The following is a 27,294-nucleotide window of genomic DNA, read 5'->3' on the forward strand; positions in this document are numbered from 1 at the left end:
TGGTACCACAGACAATTATATGTAGCGTGACTTGTGGGCAGGCTTGAGGATAGGAGACGTCCATCCCGAACCGAGCCGGATCCCACACGGCCTTCACCGCCAACGGATCTGAAGAACACCGAAGCCGCCAAGTCCTGGATCCCCAGGTGGCCACCGTCTCCAGCTGTCAGACCTGGTACTGCTGGCAGAGAACAGTAACAGTATTGATGAGTGTGAGTTCGCACACTCAGTAATCCCACAGTCTGTGTTCTTTTGGGAGGGAGCACCTCCACCTCCAATCACACACTCGTGCAGCTCCTGTCTAACCACTTATCTGGTTGGAGTGTGAAGCGAAGCCGTCGCTGGTCACACCTAACGCCAATCCCTCAGATAAGGCACATCACAGGAAAACGGCTGCAAAAAGAGTTCATACTATTTGTCAAAGTTGAATACAGCAGAGAAATTACCTCTCTAGTGGCTGATTTCTCGTCGGGGAGGTGGAGTTGTAATCCGGCCTTTATGGTGGTGGTGATGAACTGTGGATGAGTGACAGCTGGTGCTGATGATGAGTGACAGCTGTCACTCCCGGTTGCTCCAACGCCCTCTCGTGCTTGAAGCCCGCACTTCAAGCAGGGCGCCATCTGGTGGTGGTGGGCCAGCAGTACCTCCTCTTCAGCGGCCCACACAACAAAAAGAGGTTTATTGATGTGTCAAATAAAATGTTAGGGCCCTGTCCCACTGGCGTTTAGGAGGATTTGCGTATAGATTGCGCACAAAATTGGCCCATATTCGCCAAATATCCGCAGTATCCGTGTAACATGCCTGTATGAGTCGGCCGTCATCCGAACACGCCCGTGATCATCCACAGAGGCACGCTTGTCCTCAGCCAGGATTTTTGAGCTGTTCAAAAATCTGGATGCGGATGACATCCGCCTTACATACTCCATACATACTCAATTCATATACATTACATACTCACTCTATGCGCTGTATATCTGCCATGAACCACAGATATCCGCAACTGACGGGGATTTGCGGCTTGACAGCGGACCGGGACAGTGTGTAAAACAGATATATATCGTGCCTATCATGTCCACATCACAAACTAAAATATGTTGTATCGAATGCATACAAATTGGCCACGAATAAAGCGTTTTTATTACATCTGCTTTGCAGCTGATTTGCGGACAATCTGTGAATGCATAACAAACACGTCACGTAAACCCAAAGTACTATATGTGACAGAAAGCGACATACCTGCCAGTCAGTGCCGGTCCGGCTGTGTAAATCCACAAAGACGTAGCTCCTGCAGTCGTGTCTCCTCCAGGAATTTTATTTAACTCCAACAAAAGGAAGAGTTGCTGTTTAGCCACAACTCATGCTGAAGTCTGTTTTCTGTGACACTCTCAAAAAGAACACCGTCTTACACCCCGAGCAGCTTCCCCCCTCCCGCTCCCCAAACTCATGAACAGTTAACCCTCGCATGACAACAAGAACATTAACTCTGTGATCAACTTGTCTAAGTCCAGCAAATGCTCCAGAGCCTGTATTGTTGGTGTGAATAGTGATGCCGAAAGGCCTGAGTGAGCTTATTTTATGAACGCAATGCAGATGCCGTGCACGTGCAACACGTGCGCGATGCGTTCATTATACAACCGTAATACTGCCGTGATAATCTCAATGTGTCGGATCAGTTTCCTCACTACATGCGTTATATAACCGTGATTGTTCATCATATATTCACTATATATTATTAATATATCCGTAATTCATACTGGGACATATGTCATTTTTGGCCATTTTTGTTGCGGACGACAACGAACGCCCGTAATTTGGGTACTCAGTTCATGCACAACTGATCCTCTCCCCTGTTGTGAAAGTGTAGTGACACGGACCCACAACAGGGGGCGCAAATGAACGGACAGTAGAAGGAGTCAAATTTGAACACTTTACTGTTGTGAATGCCACAACCATACACAGCAGATTATAGAATGATACAAAGTCAGTGGATAAAGGTGTCGTGTGGGCAGGCTCGACGATAGGAGACGTCCGTCTAAAGAAGAACCGGAACCACACGATTTCCTCCGCCACCGAACCCGAAGGATACTGGAGCCGCCAGGTCCCGAATCCCCCAGGTGGCCACCGTCTCCGCATGTCGGATCTGGTACTGCTGGCGAAGAGCAAAGACAGTCAAGTGTGGGTGTGTACACCCAGTAACAACAACGGTGGGAATTCCACCTCCACCTCAAATCACACACTCGTGCAGCTCCTGTTTCAGCACTTATCTGGGAAGAGTGAGAGGCGAAGACGTCGGCACTCTCACAAACCACCAATCAGCGGAAAAGGCTCCACAGGAAAGAGGCTGCAAAAAGAGTTCAGACTAAGATACAGCTTAGTTTATGGCTGAGAATATTACCTCCTTAGAAGAACGATATCTCGGCGACGTGGTGGAGGTGTCATCCTGCTTTTATCTGGGGTGAAGTGCAGATGATCGGTGACAGCTGTCATAGTTGATGAGTGACAGCTGTCACCTCGGCTGTTCCTGTGAGGCGGCAGCGCCCTCTCGTGCCTGAAGCCCGCACTTCAGGCAGGGCTCCCTCTGGTGGTGGGCCAGCAGTACCTCCTCTTCTGGCGGCCCACACAACAGGACCCCCCCCCCCCCCCCCCTCAACGGGCCGGGTCCAGGATGAAGCTCCTCTTCACCCAGGAGTGTTCTTCGGGTCCATACCCCTCCCAGTCCACCAAATATTGGAAGCCCCGGCCCATTCGACGGACGTCCAGGAGCCGGCGCACTGTCCAAGCTGGCTCCCCGTCGATGATACGGGCAGGAGGCGGTGCCGGACCGGGTGCACAGAGGGGTGAGGTGAGACGTGGTTTCAACCTTGAAACGTGGAATACTGGATGAATCCGCAGTGAGGCCGGGAGTTGGAGCCTCACTGCGGCGGGACTGAGGACCTTGAGGATCTTGAAGGGCCCGATGTACCGGTCCTTCAGTTTGGGGGAATCCACCTGGAGGGGAATGTCCCTTGTGGATAGCCACACCTCCTGCCCGGGCCGATATGCGGGGGCCGGGGACCGTCGACGGTCTGCATGGGTCTTTGCCCTCGTCCGGGCCCTCAACAAGGCCGAACGGGCGGTGCGCCACACCCGACGGCATCTCCGCAGGTGGGCCTGGACCGAGGGTACACCGACCTCTCCCTCCACCACAGGAAACAAAGGGGGCTGGTACCCCAGACACACCTCGAACGGGGAGAGGCCGGTGGCAGAGGACACTTGGCTGTTATGCGCATACTCGATCCAGGCCAGGTGTTCACTCCAAGCCGTCGGGTGTGCGGATGTGGTACATCGCAGGGCCTGATCCAGCTCTTGGTTAGCCCGTTCAGCCTGTCCGTTGGTCTGAGGGTGATACCCAGACGAGAGGCTCACGGTGGCCCCCAGCTCCCGGCAGAAACTTCTCCAAACCTGCGAGGAAAACTGGGGACCACGATCTGAGACGATGTCTGTTGGTATCCCATGCAGACGTACGACATGGTGGACCAGGAGATCCGCTGATTCCTGGGTCGACGGGAGCTTCGGGAGGGCCACGAAGTGGGCCGCCTTGGAGAACCGGTCCACTATCGTGAGGATGGTGGTGTGCCCCCGGGACGGCGGGAGGCCCGTGACAAAATCCAGACCAATGTGGGACCAGGGGCGATGAGGCACAGGAAGCGGCTGAAGGAGTCCCTGTGCCTTTTGGTGGTCCGCCTTGCCCCTGGCGCAGGTGGTGCAGGCCTGGATGTAAGCCCGGACGTCAGCCTCCAGGGACGCCCACCAGAAGCACTGCCGGACCACTGCCACGGTCCTACGCACCCCTGGGTGGCAGGAGAGCTTGGACCCGTGACAGAAGTCCAGGACGGCAGCCCTGGCTTCTGGTGGGACGTATAGTCTGTTCTTTGGCCCTGTTCCGGGATCCGGGCTCCGTGCCAGGGCCTCCCGGACAGTCTTCTCCACGTCCCAGGTAAGGGTGGCCACGATAGTGGACTCCGGTACGATGGGTTCCGGTGGATCCGACAGCTCGGTTTTGACTTCATGTTCATGCACCCGGGACAAGGCATCCGACCTCTGGTTCTTGTTCCTGGGGCGGTAGGTGATTCGGAAGTCAAAATGGCCGAAGAACAGTGACCAGCGGGGTTCAGCCTGGGGTTCAGCCGCCTGGCGGTCCTGATATACTCCAGGTTCCGGTGGTCAGTGAAAACCGTGAATGGCACGGACACTCCCTCCAACAGGTGTCTCCACTCCTCAAGAGCCTCTTTCACCGCTAGGAGTTCTCAATTGCCCACGTCATAGTTCCGTTCTGCTGGGGTCAACCTGCAGGAGAAATAGGCACACAGGCGAAGAACCTTATCGGTCTCTCCGCTCTGGGATAGCACGGCTCCTATCCCTGAGTCAGAGGCGTCCACTTCAACCACAAACTGGCGACTGGGATCGGGCTGCACCAAGACGGGTGCAGTCGAGAAGCGCTGTTTCAACTCCCTGAACGCGGCTTCGCACCGATCCGACCAGGTGAAAGGGACTTTTGGAGAGGTCAGGGCTGTCAGGGGGCTAACTACCTGACTATACCCCTTAATGAACCTCCTGTAAAAATTGGCGAAGCCGAGGAACTGTTGCAGCTTCCTACGGCTCGTAGGTTGGGGCCAGTCTCTCACCGCCGCGACCTTGGCCGGATCCGGGGCGACGGAGTTGGAGGAGATGATAAACCCCAGGAAGGACAAAGAGGTGCGATGAAACTCACACTTCTCGCCCTTCACAAACAGCCGGTTCTCCAACAACCGCTGCAGGACCTGACGTACATGCCGGACATGGGTCTCAGGATCCGGAGAAAAGATGAGTATATCGTCCAGATATACAAAGACGAATCGGTGCAGGAAGTCCCGCAAGACGTCGTTAACCAAGGCTTGGAATGTCGCGGCGACAGCTGTCACCTCGGCTGTTCCTGTGAGGCGGCAGAGCCCTCTCATGCCTGAAGCCCGCACTTCAGGCAGGGCGCCCTCTGGTGGTGGGCCAGCAGTACCTCCTCTTCTGGCGGCCCACACAACATCCCCAGTGGGACAGGGCCCTTAGAGATGAATTATCTCTGATTTATTAAAAACAAAAGTAGATCTATAAATAATAATAAGATGTTTTGCTCTCTTTTAGTAACAAAAATAATAAATATTTTATATATACAGTATGGCACTTTTCATATTTCATATATTACGTATACCCATGTTGGCCCACGGTCTATGATATGTTGCTTATCACAAGAGAAGCCAAGGCAACATGAGGCCCATCATCAAACAAGCACTTGAAGGGAAATAACATCCTAAGTGTTGACAACAGGTGCAATCTGCCACCTGACCAACAGATGGCACTACATCCTGCACACTGTAGCATTAAATTCTGATTATACTCTGCTGTTCTGTTCTGTTTCGTCCTGTATTTGCCTTCATAGTGGGTATTGTGTTTCTACCCTGCTAGTTGATGCTCAAGTGAAGGTGTGAAGTTGTTTGTAATTTTACATAATCCTTCTACCACCTACTAACCATCCAGCAGGTGGCAGCCCCATCTATGGGATATTACATAGGCAAAACAAAGCTGCTTTAACCTCTTATCTGCTGTGTCAGAATTCACCACAACTTAATCAGTGTATTCTCATGATGTAATCTTTTAATTTGGAGAGTTACAAACTGATAGTATTTTTGTTTATGCGTTGTCTGCAGAATCTGGCTGGGGTGTTTTCACCCACACGTACATTTTTTTCTGTCCATTGTAGTGTACACTGAATGAAGCAAGTGCTTCAGAAAATAATTGAAACATTATCACAGTGGTGTCCGCTGGACAGTTGGACCCACTGTTGTTGTCTTTCGTGTTTTATTTCCCATCTTCAGCACTTTCTTGTTCCACACTTCATTCCACTTCATCATTTCTCCTTCTTCACATTCACCACTGATGTTTCACCTCACACTTGACATACCCGTCTGCTCCTGTCACCTTCCGTGTACTTTATGGCTCCTTCTCATCAATCTTCCTTTTCTTCTACTACTGCTTTGTGCCCATCATCATCAGTCCTCACCTTCCCGGTCTCACTTTCTGTTGTTGAGGTCTTTAATCCTCCTCTCTGATCATCAGCCTGACCTTTCTCTCATTTCCTTTTGTTTTCCTTTCCTCTCGACTTTTTACCTCACCAATATATCATCTCCTCCTTCCTCCCTCACCACTTTGTAAAGTGCTTATAATCACGTTGATCACATTTCTAATTTATACATATTTTTTAGTAATTTATTTGTACTATTTAGTAATAATAATGATAATCACTACAGTGACAATAAGTTATTATTAATATTATTTTAATTAACTTTTTTTATTTTACGAATGTTCTTGCATCTATCTCTGAGCTTGTCTAAATCCACCTGGCTGTAAAAGTGATTATTAAATTGCGTTATATCTGTTTTTCTCTTATATATTTTTGTTTACCTTATTTTGTGTTGTGTGGGCCGCTGAAGAGGAGGTACTGCTGGCCCACCACCACCAGTCGGCGCCCTGCTTGGAGTGCGGGCTTCAAGCATGAGAGGGCGCCGAGACAGAGAGTGACAGCTGTCACTCATTTACACCAGCTGTCACCAATCACCACCATCTCTACAAAAGCCGGATCATTACTCCACCTCCTCGCCGAGAAATCAACTACCGTCGAAGGTAATTCTCTGCATTTCATACTTTCTGAAGACTAATTATTGTTCTGTGTGCAGCCGTATTCCTGAAGTCTGTAATTGGATTGGCGTGCAGTGAGAGTCTGCGACGTCTTCGCCTCTCACTCCATCCAAGGAGCAACTGTCAGGAGCTGCACGGGTGATTCTGTATCGGAGGTGGAGGTTTTCCCTCCGCGAAGACCTGTAGAAGAAGGATTACTGGGTGTGTGCATACACACTCACCATAACTGTTTTGTCATCTTCTGCCAGCAGTACCAGGGTCTGCAACAGAAGACGGTGACCACCTGGGGACTCAGGACTTGGCGGCTCCGGTGTTCTTCAGGCCGTTGGTGGTGGAAGCTGTGTGGGTCCCGGCTCTCCGATCGCCAGAGGTCTCCTATCTTCGAGCCTGCCCGCACGTCACCTTGTGTACAATTGGCATTATCTGTGTCTGTATTTAGTTGTGAGTTTCACAACATTAAATTGTTACTCTTTGTCTTATCCATTGTCCGTTCATTTGCGCCCCCTGTTGCGGGTCCGTGTTACGACCCTTTCCCAACATTTTGCAAAGTATAAGTTGCAGAACCTCCCAAACCAATAAAAAAAATTAATTATGCTCTGAAAAATGCGCTCAATGTTGTTCATACGGCTGCTCCCGGTCTTGTTCAGGGTTGCCACAGCAGATACAGCCAGATCCGCATCGGTAATTGGCACAGGTTTTACACCGGATGCCCTTCCTGACGCAACTCCAGTTTTACCCGGAGAAACACACACAGCCGCTGGTGTTCCAAAGAGGTCTCCCATCCAAGTACTAACCAGATCCTGCTCTGCTTAGCTTCTGAGATCTGACGGGATCAGGCTGACACAGAGCAGACCGGCTGCGTTTGAAAAATGCACTGATTAAAGCTGCATTATTGAGATGTGATTATTAGTCATTTAAAGACTAATATTTTGATCATTTTTGTGTATATATATATATATATATATATATATATATATATATATAAACAGTGAGGAAAATAAGCATTTGTGAGTGATTATCCGAGAAATTGTGGATGTGCCTGGACATGCCAGAACATGTCGCGGAATTCCTCCGCACGTCTGTCTCAATGTGCACATCTGTCTCAATGTGCCGAAAAAGTGCTGATGTCCACGTCTTTTCACAATTCCTCTGCTAGCCAGATGACATCCCGGATAAACCACAGCGTCCAGTTTGGAAATGAATGGCACATTCCACTGTTACAGGAGTTTTTGTCATGGAAAGAGGAACAGAGGCTTCGCGCATTGCGGCGGTGCCGCATGGCGCAAAGCAACACCATGATGAAGCCTCACAGGACATGTTCTGGCATGTCCAGGCACATCCACAATTTCTCGGATAATCACTCGACTGAAAAACCACCGACAGCTGTCTGAACGCCATCTCAAAGCCATCCTGTGAGACCAAAACAGAGGTGGTTTTGTCTCGCTCCAGCAGCGAATCCATCATCAATCAATCAATCAACTTTTTTCTTATATAGCGCCAAATCACAACAAACAGTTGCCCCAAGGCGCTCCATATTGTAAGGCAAGGCCATACAATAATTATGAAAAACCCCAACGGTCAAAACGACCCCCTATGAGCAAGCACTTGGCCACAGTGGGAAGGAAAAACTCCCTTTTAACAGGAAGAAACCTCCAGCAGAACCAGGCTCAGGGAGGGGCAGTCTTCTGCTGAGACTGGTTGGGGCTGAGGGAAAGAACCAGGAAAAAGACATGCCGAGAAGGGGGGCAGAGATCGATCACTAATGATTAAATGCAGAGTGATGCATACGGAGCAAAAAGAGAAAGAAACAGTGCATCATGGGAACCCCCCCCACAGTCTACGTCTAAAGCAACATAACCAAGGGATGGTCCAGGGTCACCCGATCCAGCCCTAACTATAAGCCTTAGCGAAAAGGAAAGTTTTAAGCCTAATCTTAAAAGTAGAGAGGGTATCTGTCTCCCTGATCTGAATTGGGAGCTGGTTCCACAGGAGAGGAGCCTGAAAGCTGAAGGCTCTGCCTCCCATTCTACTCTTACAAACCCTAGGAACTACAAGTAAGCCCGCAGTCTGAGAGCGAAGTGCTCTAATGGGGTAATGACGCGCGAAGCCTCCCCTCGGCTTTCCATGACAAAATCTCTTGTTAAAAGTGAAATCTGCCATAAATGGTTGATGTCCAGCTCTTGTGATAACCAGAGAAATTGCACACGATGGTCACGGATCCATACAGCCATCCATTTAGAAAGAAATGGTCGTTCAGCCTGTCGATGGCAGCTCTGGAGCGCGGCGCGCCATCAGCCGCTGGGGGCTGTCCTTAAAGCGACAGCAACACTCCGTAATCTCTTTGAAGCCCAGAAAATTTTCACCAAAAGCCATCTAAATTTCTCGAATGGTGTCCACTTGGATGTGCCTCACAGTTTCTGAAAAAATTTTGATCAAGCAAAGCGGCAGTCTCTGAGCCATTCCTAAACAATGAAAAAAACGACGAGAGGGGTGGACCACTCCTCACTCAAAGCCTGCTCACAGGCGAATGATGCAACCGACAGGCGTGAAAAAACTCACGCATGCGCACGAAGGTTCAAGCTTGTCTGACGCAGTCACACGTGATTCAAATCCATATGGTTTTTGAAAAAAATAATAAGGTCGGATACTTTTCTAACAGACCTCGTATTTGAACACCTACCAACCAGCAACAATTCTGGCTCACACAGACCTGTTAATTTTTCTTTAAGAAGTGAGAGACAGTGCACGTCCACTGTCTCTCATAGTGGACGTGCACCTATGAATATTTCAGACCCCTCCATGATTTCTAAGTGGGAGAACTTGCAAAATCGCAGGGTGTTCAAATACTTATTTTCCACACTATATATATATATATATATATATATATATATATATATATATATATATATATATATATATATATATATATATATATATATAAAAGACAGAGCAGGCAATAACTTTTTATCAGTACTCGCCCTATCATATGCCTTCTCCTTCTCCTCCCAGAGTGAGGACCTTCCCAAAGGATTCAGCTTTGCTGGGCAGGGACACTGTTCGAGCCCTGATGTACTATGCTTTGAAGGTCTGGAGCGACATTGCGCCGCTTAACTTCCACGAGGTGGCAGGAAGTGACGCAGACATTCAGATTGACTTCACTAAGGCGGACCACAATGACGGCTATCCCTTTGACGGGCCGGGAGGCACGGTGGCACATGCGTTCTTCCCCGGCGAGAGGTTCACAGCTGGAGATACACACTTCGATGATGACGAGGCCTGGACCTTCAGATCACCAGGTGAGGAACACTTCCTCTAAACTCAATCTGTGATTAAATTCATGACATCGTAATAAAATTGATGAATATGAATGAGCACAAGGTGCTACGCTGAACAGGAACTATGTAGATGCCTGGGTGCAAGGAACGGAAACACCATGCTTCAGGTGCTATGAAGTTCCAAAGTTGTCGCATTGTGATTAAGATTTATATCTGGATTATCTGTTTGTGTTATGATGGAAGAAGTGTCAAATGTGAAGAATAATCTGAAAATGATGAAGAGCAGTGGGAGTTGTTGAAAATGATATCTGCAAGTTTGAGATATTTCACTTTCACATATTTTTAATCCAGTCCGTCTTTTGTGTGAAAGTCTCTTCAGAACAGATGTATTGCTTGAGTTTTCTGACACAAATGGCGGCTAAAGAGATTGTGTGTCTGACAAATCTTACGAGTGATTTGTGGGCCAAAGTATCCGTTACCCAGAGTTATGTCTTGTGGGCCAACATGTCTTCAGTCCAAAAAATGTCTTTACTCCAAACATGTTTGACATCTAAAATGTTTAGTGGGCTCAGGTTTCAAGTATGTAAAGCAAAAAAAAAAAAAAAGTTTTCTTTTGCCTTTTGAGTCTTTCGTCAAAGGTTTGGGGTAAAATGCTTCTGTGTCTCAGTCTAACACATGTAACTTTAGTCACAAAGTTAAGTGTCTTATTGGCTAATTATGCAATATATATATATATATTTTGATAGTACCTGTACCTGGATGTGTTGCTGTACAGTGAGGAAAATAAGTATTTGAACACCCTGCGGTTTTGCAAGTTCTCCCACTTAGAAATTATGGAGGGGTCTGAAATTTTCATCTTAGGTGCATGTCCACTGTGAGAGACATAATCTAAAAAAAAAATCTGGAAATCATAATGTATGATTTTTTAATAATTTATTTGTATGTTACTGCTGCAAATGAGTATTTGAACACCTACCAACCAGCAAGAATTCTGGCTCTCACAGACCTGCTAATTTTTCTTTAAGAAGCCTTCTTATTCTGCACTCTTTACCTGTATTAATTGCACCTGTTTGAACTTGTTACCTGTATAAAAGACACCTGTTCACATAATCAATCACACTCCAACCTAACCTGTCCACCATAGCCAAGACCAAAGAGCTGTCTAAGGAAATCAGGGACAAAACTGTAGACCTGAACAAGGCTGGGATGGACTACAGGACAACAGGCAAGCAGTTTGGTAGAAGACAACAACTGTTATGATTATTTATTAGAAAGTGGAAGAAACACAACATGACTGTCAATCTCCCTCGGTCTGGGATTCCATGCAAGATCTCACTTTGTGGGGTAAGGATGATTCTGAGAAAGCGCAGAACTACACAGGAGAACCTGGTCAATGACCTGAAGAGAGCTGGGACCACAGTCACAAAGATTATATTAGTAACGCATGATGCTGTCATGGTTTAAAATCCCGCAGGGCAGCAAGGTCCCCCTGTTCAAGTCAGCACATGTCCAGGCCCGTTTGAAGTTCACCAGTGACCATCTGGATGATCCAGAGGAGGCATGGGAGAAGGTCATGTGGTCAGATGAGACCAAAATAGAGCTTTTTGGAATCAACTGCACTTACCATGTTTAGAGGATGAGAACAACCCCAAGAAAACCATCCCAACCATGAAGCATGGGGGTGGAAACATCATACTCTGGGGGTGCTCTTCTGCAAAGGGGACAGGACGACTGCACCGTATTGAAGGGAGGATGGATGGGGTCATGTATTGCGAGATTTTGGCAAACAAACTCCTCCCCTCAGTAAGAGCATTGAAGACGGATCGTGGCTGGGTTTTCCAGCATGACAATGACCCCAAACACAGCCAGGGCAACTAAGGAGGGGCACCATAAGAAGCATTTCAAGGTCCTGGAGAGACCTGGCCAGTCTCCAGACCTGAACTCAATAGAAAATCTTTGGAGGGAGCTGAAACTCCAAACCTGAAAGATTTGGAGAAGATCTGTATGGAGGAGTGGACCAAAATCCCTGCTGCAGTGTGTGAAAACTTGGTCAAGAACTACAGGAAATATTTGACCTCTGTAATTGCAAACAAAGGCTACTGTACCAAATATTAACATTGATTTTCACAGGTGTTCAAATACTTATTTGCAGCAGTAACATACAAACAAATTATTAAAAAAATCATACATTGTGATTTCCGGACTTTTTTTAGATTATGTCTCTCACAGTGGACATGCACCTAAGATGAAAATTTCAGACCCCTCCATGATTTCTAAGTGGGAGAACTTGCAAAGTATATATATATATATATCATTCATTTAATTCATCAATTCATTTTGGAAAAATTGTGTTCAACCCAAAGGTATCTTGGAGGTCATTTATGAGTGGAAGGTGTCCTCAGCTCTTCCATGTGTCTTGTCTTTAGTCCAAAAGCTGTGTAAAGGTTTTGAAGCCCAAAAGTGGGGATGAAGTTGTGGACAACGCTGTACTCCCCACCGCCTTGTTATTTCAGCAAAAACCTGTATTGCCTCATCTACCCCTACTACTCAGAACAAATGTGTCCAGCCCAAGTGTGTTTTGATGCCAAAAGTACACAGTAAAATCACCAGTGTAAAACTAACACTGACAGTCACTGGTGATTTTACTGTGTATCTTCAGTCCAAACCGGTTGTTTGGACTGAGTTGTCTATGGTTAAACAGTTTATCAAACCAAAGCTGTCTGTGGAGTCCCTTTATACAGAGAGTAGCGACATGACGATCCAGGGAAAAAAAATGGTCACATGACTCGTGGTGCCATCTTGGGCCCAAAATAACGTTTGCTGTTATCTGCATGTAAATCCAGCTTATTTATTTATTTATTCACTGAAAATGCCAGGTTGTTTTGAATTTGGATGCACAACAAGGGGTTCAAGATGTACAGATTTCCTTCAAATCTGAACAAAAGAAAGGTTTCAGACAATAAAGTCAGCCATGTGGGATAGAAGCCGATTTCATTTTCAAAGTTTTGCGAGGTAGGTAAATTTAGTGTTCAGTCCCATGTACAGTAAAACTCACCTAAACTGCCATCATAAAAAATGCATAAAGACTCAACAGAGAACTTTAAATCGGTCACGCACGTCAGTGTTATTGCATGACACAGAGTTACAGAGTCGCAGAAGTATAAATCAGGCTTTAAATAATGAATTAACCCCTTCTAAGCCTGTATATTGTATCAATGGGAAATTTTAGTTTTTATTTGTGAGATAATGACAACCCAAAATGAGGCAGGTAGTAGGGGGTTAAATAAATCCTCATGAATTGTAAATTTATGTAAATTTGATAGCTTAAGCATTTTTATATTTATTTTGATAGTACCTGTACCTGGATGTGTTGCTGTACAGTGAGGAAAATAAGTATTTGAACACCCTGCGGTTTTGCAAGTTCTCCCACTTAGAAATCATGGAGGGGTCTGAAATTTTCATCTTAGGTGCATGTCCTCTGTGAGAGACATAATCTAAAAAAAAAAAATCTGGAAATCACAATGTATGATTTTTTTTAAATAATTTATTTGTATGTTACTGCTGCAAATAAGTATTTGAATACCTACCAACCAGCAATAATTCTGGCTCTCACAGACCTGTTAATTTTTCTTTAAGAAGCCCTCTTATTCTTCATTCTTTACCTGTATTAATTGCACCTGTTTGAACTTGTTACCTGTATAAAAGACACCTGTTCACATAATCAGTCACACTCCAACCTGTCCACCATAGCCAAGACCAAAGAGCTGTCTAAGGAAATCAGGGACAAAACTGTAGACCTGAACAAGGCTGGGATGGACTACAGGACAACAGGCAAGCAGCTTGGTAGAAGACAACAACTGTTATGATTATTTATTAGAAAGTGGAAGAAACACAAGATGACTGTCAGTCTCCCTCGGTCTGGGATTCCATGCATGATCTCACTTTGTGGGATAAGGATGATTCTGAGAAAGCTCAGAACTACACAGGAGGACCTGGTCAATGAGCTGAAGAGAGCTGGGACCACAGTCACAAAGATTACATTAGTAACACATGATGCTGTCATGGTTTAAAATCCTGCAGTGCAGCAAGGTCCCTCTGCTCAAGCCAGCACATGTCCAGGCCCGTTTGAAGTTCACCAGTGACCATCTGGATGATCCAGCGGAGGCATGGGAGAAGGTCATGTGGTCAGATGAGACCAAAATAGAGCTTTTTGGAATCAACTCCACTTACCATGTTTAGAGGATGAGAACAACCCCAAGAAAACCATCCCAACCATGAAGCATGGGGGTGGAAACATCATACTCTGGGCGTGCTCTTCTGCAAAGGGGACAGGGTGACTGCACCGTATTGAAGGGAGGATGGATGGGGTCATGTATTGTGAGATTTTGGCAAACAACCTCCTTCCCTCAGTAAGTGTTAGGGTTAGGGTTAGGGGTAGGTGTTCAAATACTTATTTGCAACAGTAATATACAAATAAATTATAAAAAAAAAAAAAACATCATACATTGTGATTTCCAGATTTTTTTTTTTTTTTTTAGATTATGTCTCTCACAGTGGACATGCACCTCAGATGAAAATTTCAGACCCCTCCATGATTTCTAAGTAGGAGAACTTGCAAAACCGCAGGGTGTTCAGATACTTAATTTCCTCACTGTATATGGTTAACTGATAAAAACACAGAAAAGGTTAGTTCAGTAGATAAGCACAATTGGCGGCAAAATGGCCCCATGTTTTCAGTTTTAGGTACTCTGTGTATGAAGGGACTCTACTGTCTGTGGAGTGAGAGGTCCTTCGTCCAAATGTGTCTTGATTCTAAGAGTGTTTTGTGGGATAAAGTGTCTTCAAACTGTATCTCGTAGGGTATTTGTGGACTAAATTATCTTCAGCATTTCCATGTATCTTCAGGCCAAAAACAGTTTTGTAGGTGAGAGTGTTTGGCCCAAAATGTGTCTTTTGCATGAAATTGTTGATGATATTCTCCTGAAGGTGTGTGTTTTTTGGCCAAACATCTGTTGTGTTGTCCTTTGGCCAAACGTCTTAGATCCAAACCTGTGCCATGTGGACTGAGGTCATTTTAGCCCTAAGTCATGAATGTTTTCAGGGATCAGGTGTGTGTTACCCAGAATGTGTCTTATAGGGCAATTGTGGGTTAAATTGTCTACAGACCTTCTATACACTTTAATCCCAAAAGCTGTCATCTTGAATACTGTAGAAGTCAAATGTGTCTTCAGTGTCATTGTATCTCAACTTCCTTTCAGCCTAAAGTGTCTTCAGTTCAAGCCTGTGCTGTGGTATCTGGTATATCCTAAAGCCTGGTTCACACGGCAGGATAATTAGGCCGATATCGGACCCTTCCGACAATCTTAAGGACGGCCCGACAATCGTGATGACGTCAAAGATAATCTTATCAGATATTCCTGCCGTGTGTGGTGTGTTCAGAGCGCTCTGATCTGCTCGGAAGGGCGTCAGGAGCGCTCCAATCACAAATCGGAGATATTCAAATTTTTTTGGCCCAATATCGCAGCGTGTTGTGTCCTCCGACCACAAACGAGCACACAGCCTGCTGAATGTGACATGCAGCCAATCAGAAAGCGAGGTGACGGACGTACGGAGTGGAAAATAAAATCAAAACAGCTGTTCTGACTTACCAGAAAGTCCGGTGGTCGCGCTGTATCCACTCCTTTAAAGAACACCTTTTCTTTTTCTTTTTGTGTCGTTTTTCCCTCTGTTTTAAATAGTCCACAAAGTAGCTCCGTTTGTTTACTCTGAAGTCACGTTTAATCTCGAGAGATTTTGCGAGATTTCCTGTCTGAACTGTAAATGTTCGTGTGTGAAATCTGTTCGTGTGTGGTGTTGTTGTTATTACCGTGTGGCTGAACACCACACACTGTGCGACCAAACCTGTTAGAGCTATGATTTTTTTATCTTTACATGTGTGGTCTCTCAGATTTTGGAAACCTAAAGATAATTTTAAAATCCTGTCGTGTGAACCAGGCTTAGTCTTCAGTCCCAGTGTCTGTCAGAGCGGGCAGGAGCCCGTCACCAGGAGCGGCTGGACCCACAATGCAAACCCCCAGACTAGGCTTTGGTGTAGGAGAAATCATGGTCTTTATTCCAGGCTTGGTTTCGGTACACATGTAATCAGTCAGCGTGGCAGAGGTACAAACAGGATCAGGCTTAGACGCAGTCACAAACGAGCAGGGTTCAGAGGCACAAGCAAACTCAGACATCCGGGATGAAGCAAAAGGCATGGTCGAGGTACAGAGCAAAGTTCAGAACACAGCAGGACAAAAAACAGGACTATGATGGACGCTGGAAAGTGTACTAAGACAACGATCTGGCCATGAGCTGTGAGACTGTGAGGGCTTAAATAACTGGTGGTGTAATCAGTGAAACAAGATGCAGGTGTCAGTGAAAGTTCTGGAATGGGCGTGACCGGGGAAGACAAAGACTGTGCACAGTGCAAGAAAGTGAAGGCAGGAAAACACAGAGTGGAGTGATGAAAGAGACAAAGACATGTGAGCAGGTGCAAGAGTGGAAGTGGAAGAAAACACATAGCAAAAAGAGTCATAGTGACAGACGAGGACACAAGAGCTGGTGCAGGGGCAAATAAAGAAGATGAAGCAAAAATAGAAACCAAGGACAGATTAAAATACAACTATAACCAGGACAGAGCATGAATATGAGAACTGAAAACAAAACCGGACATAAAAGCATAACTGAAATCACAAATGAGAAGAGCCAAAATAAACTACTGAAAAACAGAGAAAAAACTAGAGAATAATGACTAGAGAATAATGCAGATAATAAAACAATGTAAGAGATAAACAGAAAATGCAATAAATAACAAATGGAACATAATCAAATAAGCAGCACTGCAGATAAATAACAAAACCCTGTGACTAAAGTATAATAAAGTAACACAAAATAAATGGCAAACAGAGTGCAATAAATAACTAAAGGAAAATAACCAGACAGGAAATACTTGCAGGTAAATAACAACCAAAAACTGTGACCAAAGCATAATACACACAATGTAATGAACAGAAGTAAACTACAGCTACATAAGGAACCAAGAGTGAACAAATACGAGGATGATTGACAGAAACAAAACCAATGATAACATGAAAACCTGACAAGAACAAGAAACAAGACCAGCTGAAGCATGACTATGATACATGGCATGAAAGAGAGCACAAACATGGAAAAAAGACTTCAAAATAATAACAGCCAGGCCCAACAAGGCTGAATCATGACAGTGTCTCTTTGAGATCTTGTCTTCAGTCCAGACCTGTGTCCCGTGGGCTAAGGTGACTTTGGCTTATTACGTCTAAGTGTGTTTTATGAGATAATGCGTCTTCTGGTGTTATTGTTGGCTAAAATGTCCTCAGTCCATTCATGTGTCTGGAGGCTCATAAGTCTTGTCATGATGTCCAAGCCTTCAGACAAACATTTGGACCAAAGATACCTGAGAGTTAATTGTTACCTCTTGTACAGTGTCATTAAATTGGTCTTTATTGCAGTGGCTTTGTGCGCATACATGATTGTGCCCTTTAAACACGTGAATTCAGCCTTCCTTTGGGATGCACTAATGCAGTAGCTTTCTTTATTTTGTTTTTTTCTTCGTGCATCCTGATTGTGAGTGATCTGTCTAAATTTCTTCCAAAGAGGCTGATTAGTCACTGAGGGAGAAATGAGTGCAGAGTGACAGCAGCTCTAAATAGAATTTAATCAGCTCTGCCAATCAGAAATCTGTCATTCTCAGACAGCTCGGGAAAACAAAAGTGCAGCGTGTTAATGCTCTGAGTGATGAATGACGCCATTCACTGATTCATACATTCATTTGCCTTCTCTATATGACACAGTGTGTGTTATTATTGCAGACATTTGACTGACATCTTCATGCTATGACATAAACGTTTTTTTTTTTATGTCTGCATTTACGGTTTGGGAGGTCTTGTCACTTATAATCATCATTTTCTTGCTGCAGGTCTTTAGTCTTTAGAGGGGAGGGAGGTAGTGAGACAGAACGGGCGAAGGGCAATTATAAGCCCACTCATCCAGAAGAAATGAGCGGATGGCGTGATGGAGTCCCACTGAACGCATCACCAGTGCAGTCGTACCGCTGACAGCATAAATCATTAACTCTCCTTTCCTTTCACTGGCTTTCTTTATTCTTCTTTTCATCTGGATGATTGAACTTAAAATGACCTTCCTCCCGTTTCGGCTCAGTATCCACAGTCCTCCTTTGTTTTTAAAAGAAGTCAGAGAGACAGAGTGGTGCTACGCCAGAAGTGGTGAAGAAGGAAATTAAGTTATGAAGAGAGAAGTGTTGCCCCATTGAACAAGAGACGTTCATGTTCATTCACTTGTAGGACATGTTTGCACTGATACCTCATAGTTTTAAACAACCACAACTATTTAAGGGGTCTTATTTGAGTTGTAGCAAGTTCTGTTTGATATCTTTCAACATTTTTTCAAGTTTAAGACACTAGGCAGGTTCCCATTACCCTCCAAATTGCACAGTTTGAAGTAGTGAATTGGAAATACGCTTAATTGAAACACACATATAAAAGTTTTAAGATTGGATGTGAGTTTTTCAGCCAATTCAAAAAAAATCTAATTTTCTAAAAACTGAAGTGGAAACTCTTTTTCCACTATTACACATCACATGACATATGTAAAGCCTCACATTCTAAAATACACAACACAGTATGTGTGGCTGAAGTAAAAGACAGTTTGTTAAACATTATAAGAAATTATATTACGGCAATGTTGAGTTAAAAAAAAGGTAGTATTTAGTCTGACTTACCTTTCTATTGTCTTTACTATTGGAATTACAGTTCTGGAGAGAGGACAAAACGCAACGTGGCATTCTATCATTCTAATGGAAATGCTACTTTTTGCAACTTTTTTTAAATGGCATTCTGAAAATATCACTAAACCTTTGCACAAATCTGTAATGGAAACCCAGCTACTAAAAGATTAACAGATTAAGTAAAGATGAAGGATCACATTTTTCTGAATATAAAAAAAATACATCTGAAAAAACAGGATCATCTTATATTCACGGTGTACACAGTATTTTGTCATAAAGTTCCGCAACACTAGGTGGCACCAAATATCTAGGAAACAAGTGTACTTCCTAGAACTGAAGCAAGTGCACTTCTACCTATCTTATAGTGCTACATGACAGAGAAACAGTAAATTTCCCAAATCTAGTGTGGCTCAAAAGTCGTGAGTTTTAACCTGCAGCTGAGGTGGCATTCTGATGCAAACGTTAGTCATCAAGCACCTCTTGAGTAGCCAAGAAATATGATGTGAGAGTCTCGTGTTTGATAATGAGAAGCCCCCAAAAAAGACCAAATTAAAAAGTGCTAACAGTCAAAAAAGATTACCCATGTGCATGGTCGTAAAAGCTGCAATGTGTCAGTATGCGGTTCTTTTTTTAATTATTATTATTATTTATTGTTGTTGTTGTTGTTTATAGTACTTTCCAAACACACAAAGTGGTTTGCAAGATAACATACAATAGTAAGTCCCTTCGGCCGCTCCCTTGTTTGCACTCGGGGTCGCCACAGCAAATCCAAGGTGGATCTGCATGTTGAATTGGCACAGGTTTTACGCCGGATGCCCTTCCTGATGCAACATTTAAAACACGTTTAAAAATAAAGAATTAATAGGAGAAATATAAAATACACATCTAAAACATTCAAATTAACAACAGTCACAGACTAGACAGTTGAATCTCCACCCGTGTTTTTTTTTATCAGGTTTGTAATATCATAACTAATTTGTGTCTTTAATGAAGTGGGCCACCGGTGGAATAGCAATATTCAAGCATTTTAAATTTGATTTGCCGCCCCCACACAGATGAAGGTTTTTTTAAAAGATACACACACACACGAAAAACTGCTTTTCCACCAAGATTCTGGGGTGTCTAAAAGTTTTCCACAGCACTGTATATAACAAACTGTATGTCAGCTGTGTCGTACAGTTACTGCCTCCATCTGCTGAGAATCCTTTGAAGAGCAGCGGGAGAACATTAAGCTGTGCCAGAAGTTTTGGATGTGTGGGGATGCCATTAAGCCTCTTCTGATTCCAAGGGAAGTTTTTTAAAATTCCATGAGAAACAGAACTGCAGTTCTTTGCTATTTCTAGCTTCCACTCGCAGACACCCCACATCAAGTCACTCCAATGTGAGAAACAGGTTTATGTCAAAACTTGACACACATTACCCTTTAGAAGCTGGAAAGATGTTTGCAAACAAAGTGAATTTTTAAGAATATTCATCACCAGTGTGAGTGATTTTTGCAGCACCAACACAGTGACAGGATGTTTGTTTATTTCTGTGAGCTTTTTTTTTTTTTCAAACGCACCTCAATTACGCGCCAAAACATAGATTACATGTTTGCGGGTCGATCACTGAGTCCCGAACGCTTGCATCCACGCAAGGCAAGCAGTTTAATTTAATATTGATTCCTTGTCAAATTAAAGATTTTTCTTCACTTATTTATGCATGAAAATATTTATGGGAAAAAACAATCTTGTTTTTGCGCTTCCTTCAACTCACCAAGCCAGATAATCTGGTACAAATGTTGCTGTGATGGAAATGTTACAGAGGATAAGAGGTGATTAAAAAAAAAACAACTCAAATTTACAACAGAAATAAATATTTTTACATCCTGTTTTCTTGTTTTGGAATTTTTGTTGGGGGGGGGGGGGTTCTGTATAGCTACATAGTTTTCTTATTCATGACAGTTGTATGGGGTGAAAGTTTTTAATAACTCATTATTTTAAGCTATTTTAAACCATAAGGTTATGACTAATTAGGGGGTGGTTTCTTTGTATGAGAGTTAATGTGCTGGTGGGTCAAGGGCCCATGTTAGCAGTTAACTTAATGAATTGGCCATCTAAGAAGTCTGTGTTCCATTATTTCTATTGACTGCAAGTTTAGTATTTTTTTAATTTGTAAGCACTGTTGGGACTAATTAGCAGGTGACTTTAGCAGGTGATAGCTGGGTGACATTAGCTACAGTGACAGTGCCACGTACCACTCATAGTTTTTAATACCCACACCGAAGCAACCCTTTATAAGAATCACTACTTCCCCCCATGTCTTTCCAAAAAGCCTTAATTTCTTCCACCTGTTGTCTAAAATTGTTCTTCACAGGGACCTGCTTGTTTTGTAAGAGGCTGTTTGCCTTCAACAGCTCCTTCTGGAACTCCTCAGTCAGAGAGCATTCTGTCTTTGGACTTTGACGGATCTCTTCTTCCTCCTCATTCAGCTCCTGAAGTGTGTCCATGAATCCATTTCTGTACTTTTTCTTTCCCTTATTTCTGCAAGTCAATATATGCCTTTTCAGCTGTTCTTGAAGCTGACTCATTTCCTCCAGCGTCTTCTCATTGTCAAGCTCCTCATTTTGCTCAGGAACTTGCTCCTCCTGAGGATGATGACTGTGCTGAGAGGGCAGAACTTCATCCTTGTTGTTGGCTTTGACCTTTGTGTCTTTTGTTGTGGCAGAAGGAAGTCCCCTCCATCCTGATGGTGGAGCCCTTTTTGTTTTACAGTACCAGACCACAGGACCTGCTCGTAGGTGACTCTGCTAATTAGCTGATGATTGTCTGAGTGTGACAATCGGCTCACCTTCAGCCGGCTGGTTTAGCTTCAACTCTTTGTCAGATGTCTCTGCAAGTTAACAAATTGTTTTTTTTTTCACTGGGGAGGACGGCGGCCCAAATTATGTCAAACTCCTTCAAGAAATTTATGCCTTGTCTTTTTTTTCCCTTTTTTCTCTTTTTTCCCTTTAACCTCTTTTCCTCCTCCCAGATATCATTGAAAGCAGGTTCAGCTGCAACAAGTCAACCTGTGGGCTGGAGGAATACTCGGTGGAGCTGTAGACTTTAAGTTTTGGAAAAAAAACATCTCCCCAAGATGTCACTAACCAAAGCACAGTGGGTAGAGTGAACAATTGTAGAACAACTGTCTTTATGTTGTACTGTTCTAAACACTCCACTGGCCTCCTCCCAGTTGGACATGCCTCTGTGACCTCCCGGGCAAGATGACTAGGGGGCATCCCCACCAGATGCCCAAACCATCTTAGCTGGCTCCTTTCAATGTGATGATGCAGCAACTCTACTCTGAGTCCCTCCCGGGTAGTCGAGCTGGAAGAAGTTGGGATGCACCAGGACTCTTCCGAGAGTCTAAACTGAACGATTGAGGGAGAAGGGCCTTAGTCAGGTAGGTGACCAAGAACCCGATGGTCACTCTGTCAGTCAGAGCTCTAGCATTCCTTTGTGAAAAGAGGAGAGCCTTCCAGAAAGACAACCATCTCTCCAGCAATCCACCAATCAGGCCTGTATGGTAGAGTGACCAGACGGAAGCCACTCAGAAGCATGGGGGTGGCAGCATCATGCTGTGGTGATGTTTTTCAGTGTCAGGAAGTGGGACTCTAATCACCATTCAGGGAAAGATGAATTGCTCAAGAGCGCTCTTGACCTCAGACTGGGCGATGGTTCATCTTTTAGCAGGATAATGACCGTAAGCACACAGCCAAAATATCAAAGGAGTGGCTTCAGGACAACTCTGTGAATGTCCTTGAGTGGCCCAGCCAGAGCCCAGACCTGAATCTGATTGAACATCTCTGGAGATATCTGAAAATGGCTGTGCACTGACGTTCCACATCCAACCTTATGGAGCTTGAGAGGTGCTGCAAAGAGGAATGGACAAAACTGCCCAAAGATAGGTGCACCAAGCTCGTGGCATCATATTCAAGAAGACCTGAGGCTGTAATTGCTGCCAAAGATGCATCAACAAAGTTGTAAGAAAAGGGTGTGAATACTTATTTACAAGTGAATTTTTAGTTTTTTTATTTTTCAGAAATGTGCAAAAATTAAAAAAAAAAACTTTTTTTAATGTTATCATTATAGGGTGTTGTGAGTAGAATTTTGAGGGGAAAAAAATTAATTGACTCTGTTTTGGAATAAGGCTGTAACATACCCAAAAGGTGGAAAAAAGTGAAGCGCTGGGAGTACTTTCCGGATGCACTGGATGTTGCTTCTTATCAAGATAAGTGGATGAATTTTTGAGTTATAATAAAAAATATCTATTGTGTAACCTGTAATTCCACCAACGTTTAAGAAAATCATTGAATTATTTTCACATTAAGACAAAATGCCAAAGTGAGGTGATAGCATGAAGCACTGTTAACATATTGAAGTATTTTCTTCAGCAGAACACAGTTACATGGCACAATTGGACCTAATATTTCAGAAAAACAAAACAGGAAAGGATGGGTGGTAGAGGAGGGGCAAACTGTCACAGCTGGCACATCTGATGAGGTCGGGACCTTTGTGCATCTCCTTCCTTTGTTTTGACCCATCAGGGATGTAAGCCATATGTGGCAAGACAGCAGCTCAGTCTGCTCCAATTAGACCCCACACAGGGCCACAGTGGTGACTGACAGATATGAAGCTGTGATTGTCTGTGTGTGCGTGGCTGAATGTGCAGATGCAGCATTATGGCAGCCAGCAGCAGCTGTGTAGGCGTGAGTTTGGTTAATAGAGGAAAGGCATTGAAAATCGCGAGGTCAAAGATGTGGCTCTCGTTACAACAATCTCTCTCTGTATTGACGCATTTTGCTTTCACGTAATAAGCTTACTCACAGGCAGCTCACATTGCAAACATTCAGTTTCAAGTCTTAACAACTGTAGCTACTGTCTTTGCAACAGATTATGTAAAATTTGAGAGTTTTGTGGTTAATCGTGATTTTATTTAAAAGATCAAATATTTTTAAAATTCAAAGCTTGATTTTCAGATACACCTTTTGTTTGTGAATTTTTTCAGTATTTGCACTAAACATTGCAATACACTCCTCCAATCCTGTAGGTGCCACTGTTGGCTGTTAAAGGGGGTAACAGATCATACTTATTTCATGTTATGCCCAAAAGTTGACCATGAACATTTAACCAAATAGATTCCCCCCCGACACCTGGTCCCAGATAAGTACTTGAAGATGAGTGAGTGAGTGATCTGACCCCCTTTTAGCTCTGTACACTATTGTACACCCTCTGAATATTTGCGCACGTGCAAAATACACTTATGCTATGCACAAAAAAATCTTGCACCATACATTGTCAATATTCATTGATAGGGCTTAACATCATTGTATTCGTTCATTCATTTTCTACCGCTTGACTGGGTTGTGGTAGCAGCAGACCAAGCAGCTCACCCACACTTCCCTATCTTTGGCCAAGTCCTCTAACTCTTACTGGGGGATTCTGAGGCATTCCCAAGCCAGCTGGGGGATATAGTCCCTCCAGTGTGCCCTAGGTCTTCCCCAGGGCCTCCACTAGGTTGGATGTGTTAGGAAGATGTCCCTGTGGAGATAAACCAGGAGGCATCCTCACCAGATCCCTGAACCACCTCTGTTGGTTCCTTTCGATGTGAAGAAGCAGCGACTCTACTCTGAGTCCCTCCCAGATAGTTGAGCTTCTCACCCTGTCACTGAGTGTGAGTCCAGATACCCTGCAGAGGAATCTCATTTCCAGCAATTGTATCTGTGAACTTGTTCATTTGGTAATGACTAGAGTTGTAGCTAGGACCATTTTAGTGCCGGCTAAATTATGTGATCGCGGCTCATAGCTTTGGGGGAGCCGATCTGCAGCCCCCCGAAGCTATATGGTTTTATACCACTAAAAAATTCTTGGCAAGCCTTATTTTAACTCATTTTCGGTGGTTTTAAACACAATGAACGCAAGAATAATGAACAAAAAATTACATTTATGTTGTAAGATCAAAATTATTTTTTGCATGTTTCTGTCAAAGTCTAACTTAATGAATTAAATAACATTGAAAATGTTAAAAACATTAATATTTAATGGACATTACATTTACTCGTCTTCAAAAATGACACAGTAGTTTTTAATCCAGTGAAGCAGGCAGTTTTTTCTGTCATCCTGACAGTTTTGTTTTGTTTTGTTTTTTCAACAATTTGAGTGGGATTGCATTACTTTTTCTTTTTAAACAATATAACACCTAATTGCCTTGTTTGAAGAAGACCTGGACGGATTTGTCAAACCTGCTGTTTTAAATGAAAAACTTTGTAAATAAGTTTCACTTTCCTTTCACTGACGCTGTGCCCCCCCCACCTCTCTCTCTCTCGCTCTCTCTCTCTCTCTCTCTCTCTCTCTCTCTCTGTCCCCCCCCCCCCCCCACCTCTCTCGTCTGCTGTTTTTCAAACTCAGAGCTCGAAGCTTTTTAGCTGTAAAATAAACCAAATTTCTGAATGTATCTTTAGATACAGATACAGAAGGACCTGGGTTAATGTCAGTTTTTCACAGTGGCTTTTTTTCCTTCATTTCAAGGCAGAGACGCCATTTCCAGCTGCTGCCGTTCACAGCTCTGTGGCCACAGAGCGCGCTGACTCTCTGATCTCTGCTGTTTGCGATTTGATCTGAAGAAAATGAGAAATATATTTCTTATTACTTTAATTATTGGTTTAAAATTGCAAAACTGTGACTCTATAAGCTTGAAATATGATAGAATTGGTACATTTTCAGCAACATTTCAGTTCATTCTTCAGAAATTCTGTGCTGGGCAGCACAGCCAATTTGACCCTGAGAGCCAGGTGGAAATCTGCAGTACTGGGCAGGGCCGCCTGGTCCCGCCCAGCACCACCCACCATGGCTAGAACCCTGGTAATTACCCAAACCTCACGACCTTAGGTGAGGATAGGAGTGTAAATCAACTGGCAAATTGAGAGTCTGTCCTTCTGGCTCATCTCTTTCTTCACCATGATGGTCTGGTACAGCGTCCAGAGGACCTCAGATGCAGCCCCAATCCATCTGTTGATCTCTCACTCCATTTTACCCCCACTTTGTGAACAAGACCCTGAGATACTTGGGGCAAAAATTCCCCCCTAACCCAGAGTGGACAGTCCACCCTTTTCTGACAGAGGTCCATGGTCTTATGTTTAGAGGTGCTGATCCTCATCCCATTCGCTACACACTCAGCCTCAAACCTGCCCAGTACACATTGGAGGTCACTGTCTGTTGAACCCAACAGAACCACATCATCCACAAAAAGGAGAGACGGAAATCACATGCTTTTCTTAAGTCATATTAGCCACACTCAAAGATTTTCCAAAGAGCCTGAGTATCAAGGAGATCCAGTCGTCTGGTTCACATCCAGGTTTTGCAGCCATACACCATAAGACCAGAAGCACCAAGACTGAAGATTTTAATCTTCATCCTTTTACAAAGTTATCAGCAGCACCACAGCATACCTGGAAGACTTGGATCCAAACCAAAATGTGTTTGAGAAGTTTTAAATGAGTTGAGAATGGATACTAACCCTTACACAGCTGACAACAACAGCTTCATAAACTTGATTATACTGGAATTACAGCCCACAATGCCAACAGGCTAAAACACAAGCGAGACAACAATCTTGTTGTTTTATGAAGAGGCCGAATGTGTTGCTACTAATATCAAGTTGACAGATTTGAAAAGCGGTGCCGGTTTTCCTCTGGTGCTTAATTGTGTAGTGAAAGAAAAGCACAGTCACAGGGCTAAAAAGTATAATTTTGGCGCTGCAAAACAAGGTTTATCAGAGTGCTGAAATGTGCAATTTTCCTATCAAAAAAACTTGCTTTCTTGTAGGAGAATAAAAATGGTTTCAGGTTAAAATTTCAATTCCCTTTGATTTTTATGCAGTAAAAATATTTAACTGATAGAACCGAAAAAAAGAAAGAAATTATTTTTGAGCCAAAATCAATAGATCTCTGGTGACATCCAGCCATAGCAACAGACTCCAGGATGATAGCAGCCATACAACAATCTTGTTGTTTTATGAAGAGGCCGAATGTGTTGCTACTAATATCAAGTTGACAGATTTGAAAAGCGGTGCCGGTTTTCCTCTGGTGCTTAATTGTGTAGTGAAAGAAAAGCACAGTCACAGGGCTAAAAAGTATAATTTTGGCGCTGCAAAACAAGGTTTATCAGAGTGCTGAAATGTGCAATTTTCCTATCAAAAAAACTTGCTTTCTTGTAGGAGAATAAAAATGGTTTCAGGTTAAAATTTCAATTCCCTTTGATTTTTATGCAGTAAAAATATTTAACTGATAGAACCGAAAAAAAGAAAGAAATTATTTTTGAGCCAAAATCAATAGATCTCTGGTGACATCCAGCCATAGCAACAGACTCCAGGATGATAGCAGCCATTGTGTTTGAAAGTAGCCTTTATAGTGGGGCAAATGGAATGTATGGCTTGATTTTACAATTCATTATTAATTATTAGTTTTCAAGGGGACTT

At 43.8% G+C, this 27,294-nt stretch overlaps 1 protein-coding gene across 1 annotated transcript in view; it reads left to right on the forward strand.

The window, feature by feature from the left end:
* LOC117530101 (matrix metalloproteinase-17-like) overlaps window positions 1-27,294 on the forward strand; it is a 239,263-nt gene that overhangs the window by 130,295 nt on the left and 81,674 nt on the right. The window contains exon 5 of the mRNA XM_034193041.1: window positions 9,715-10,001. Coding sequence (XP_034048932.1) covers window positions 9,715-10,001 — 287 coding nt within the window. The remainder of the gene's footprint in view (window positions 1-9,714; window positions 10,002-27,294) is intronic.

The sequence above is a fragment of the Thalassophryne amazonica genome, chromosome 17, assembly GCF_902500255.1.
Source record: "Thalassophryne amazonica chromosome 17, fThaAma1.1, whole genome shotgun sequence".
NCBI classification, from domain to species: domain Eukaryota; kingdom Metazoa; phylum Chordata; class Actinopteri; order Batrachoidiformes; family Batrachoididae; genus Thalassophryne; species Thalassophryne amazonica.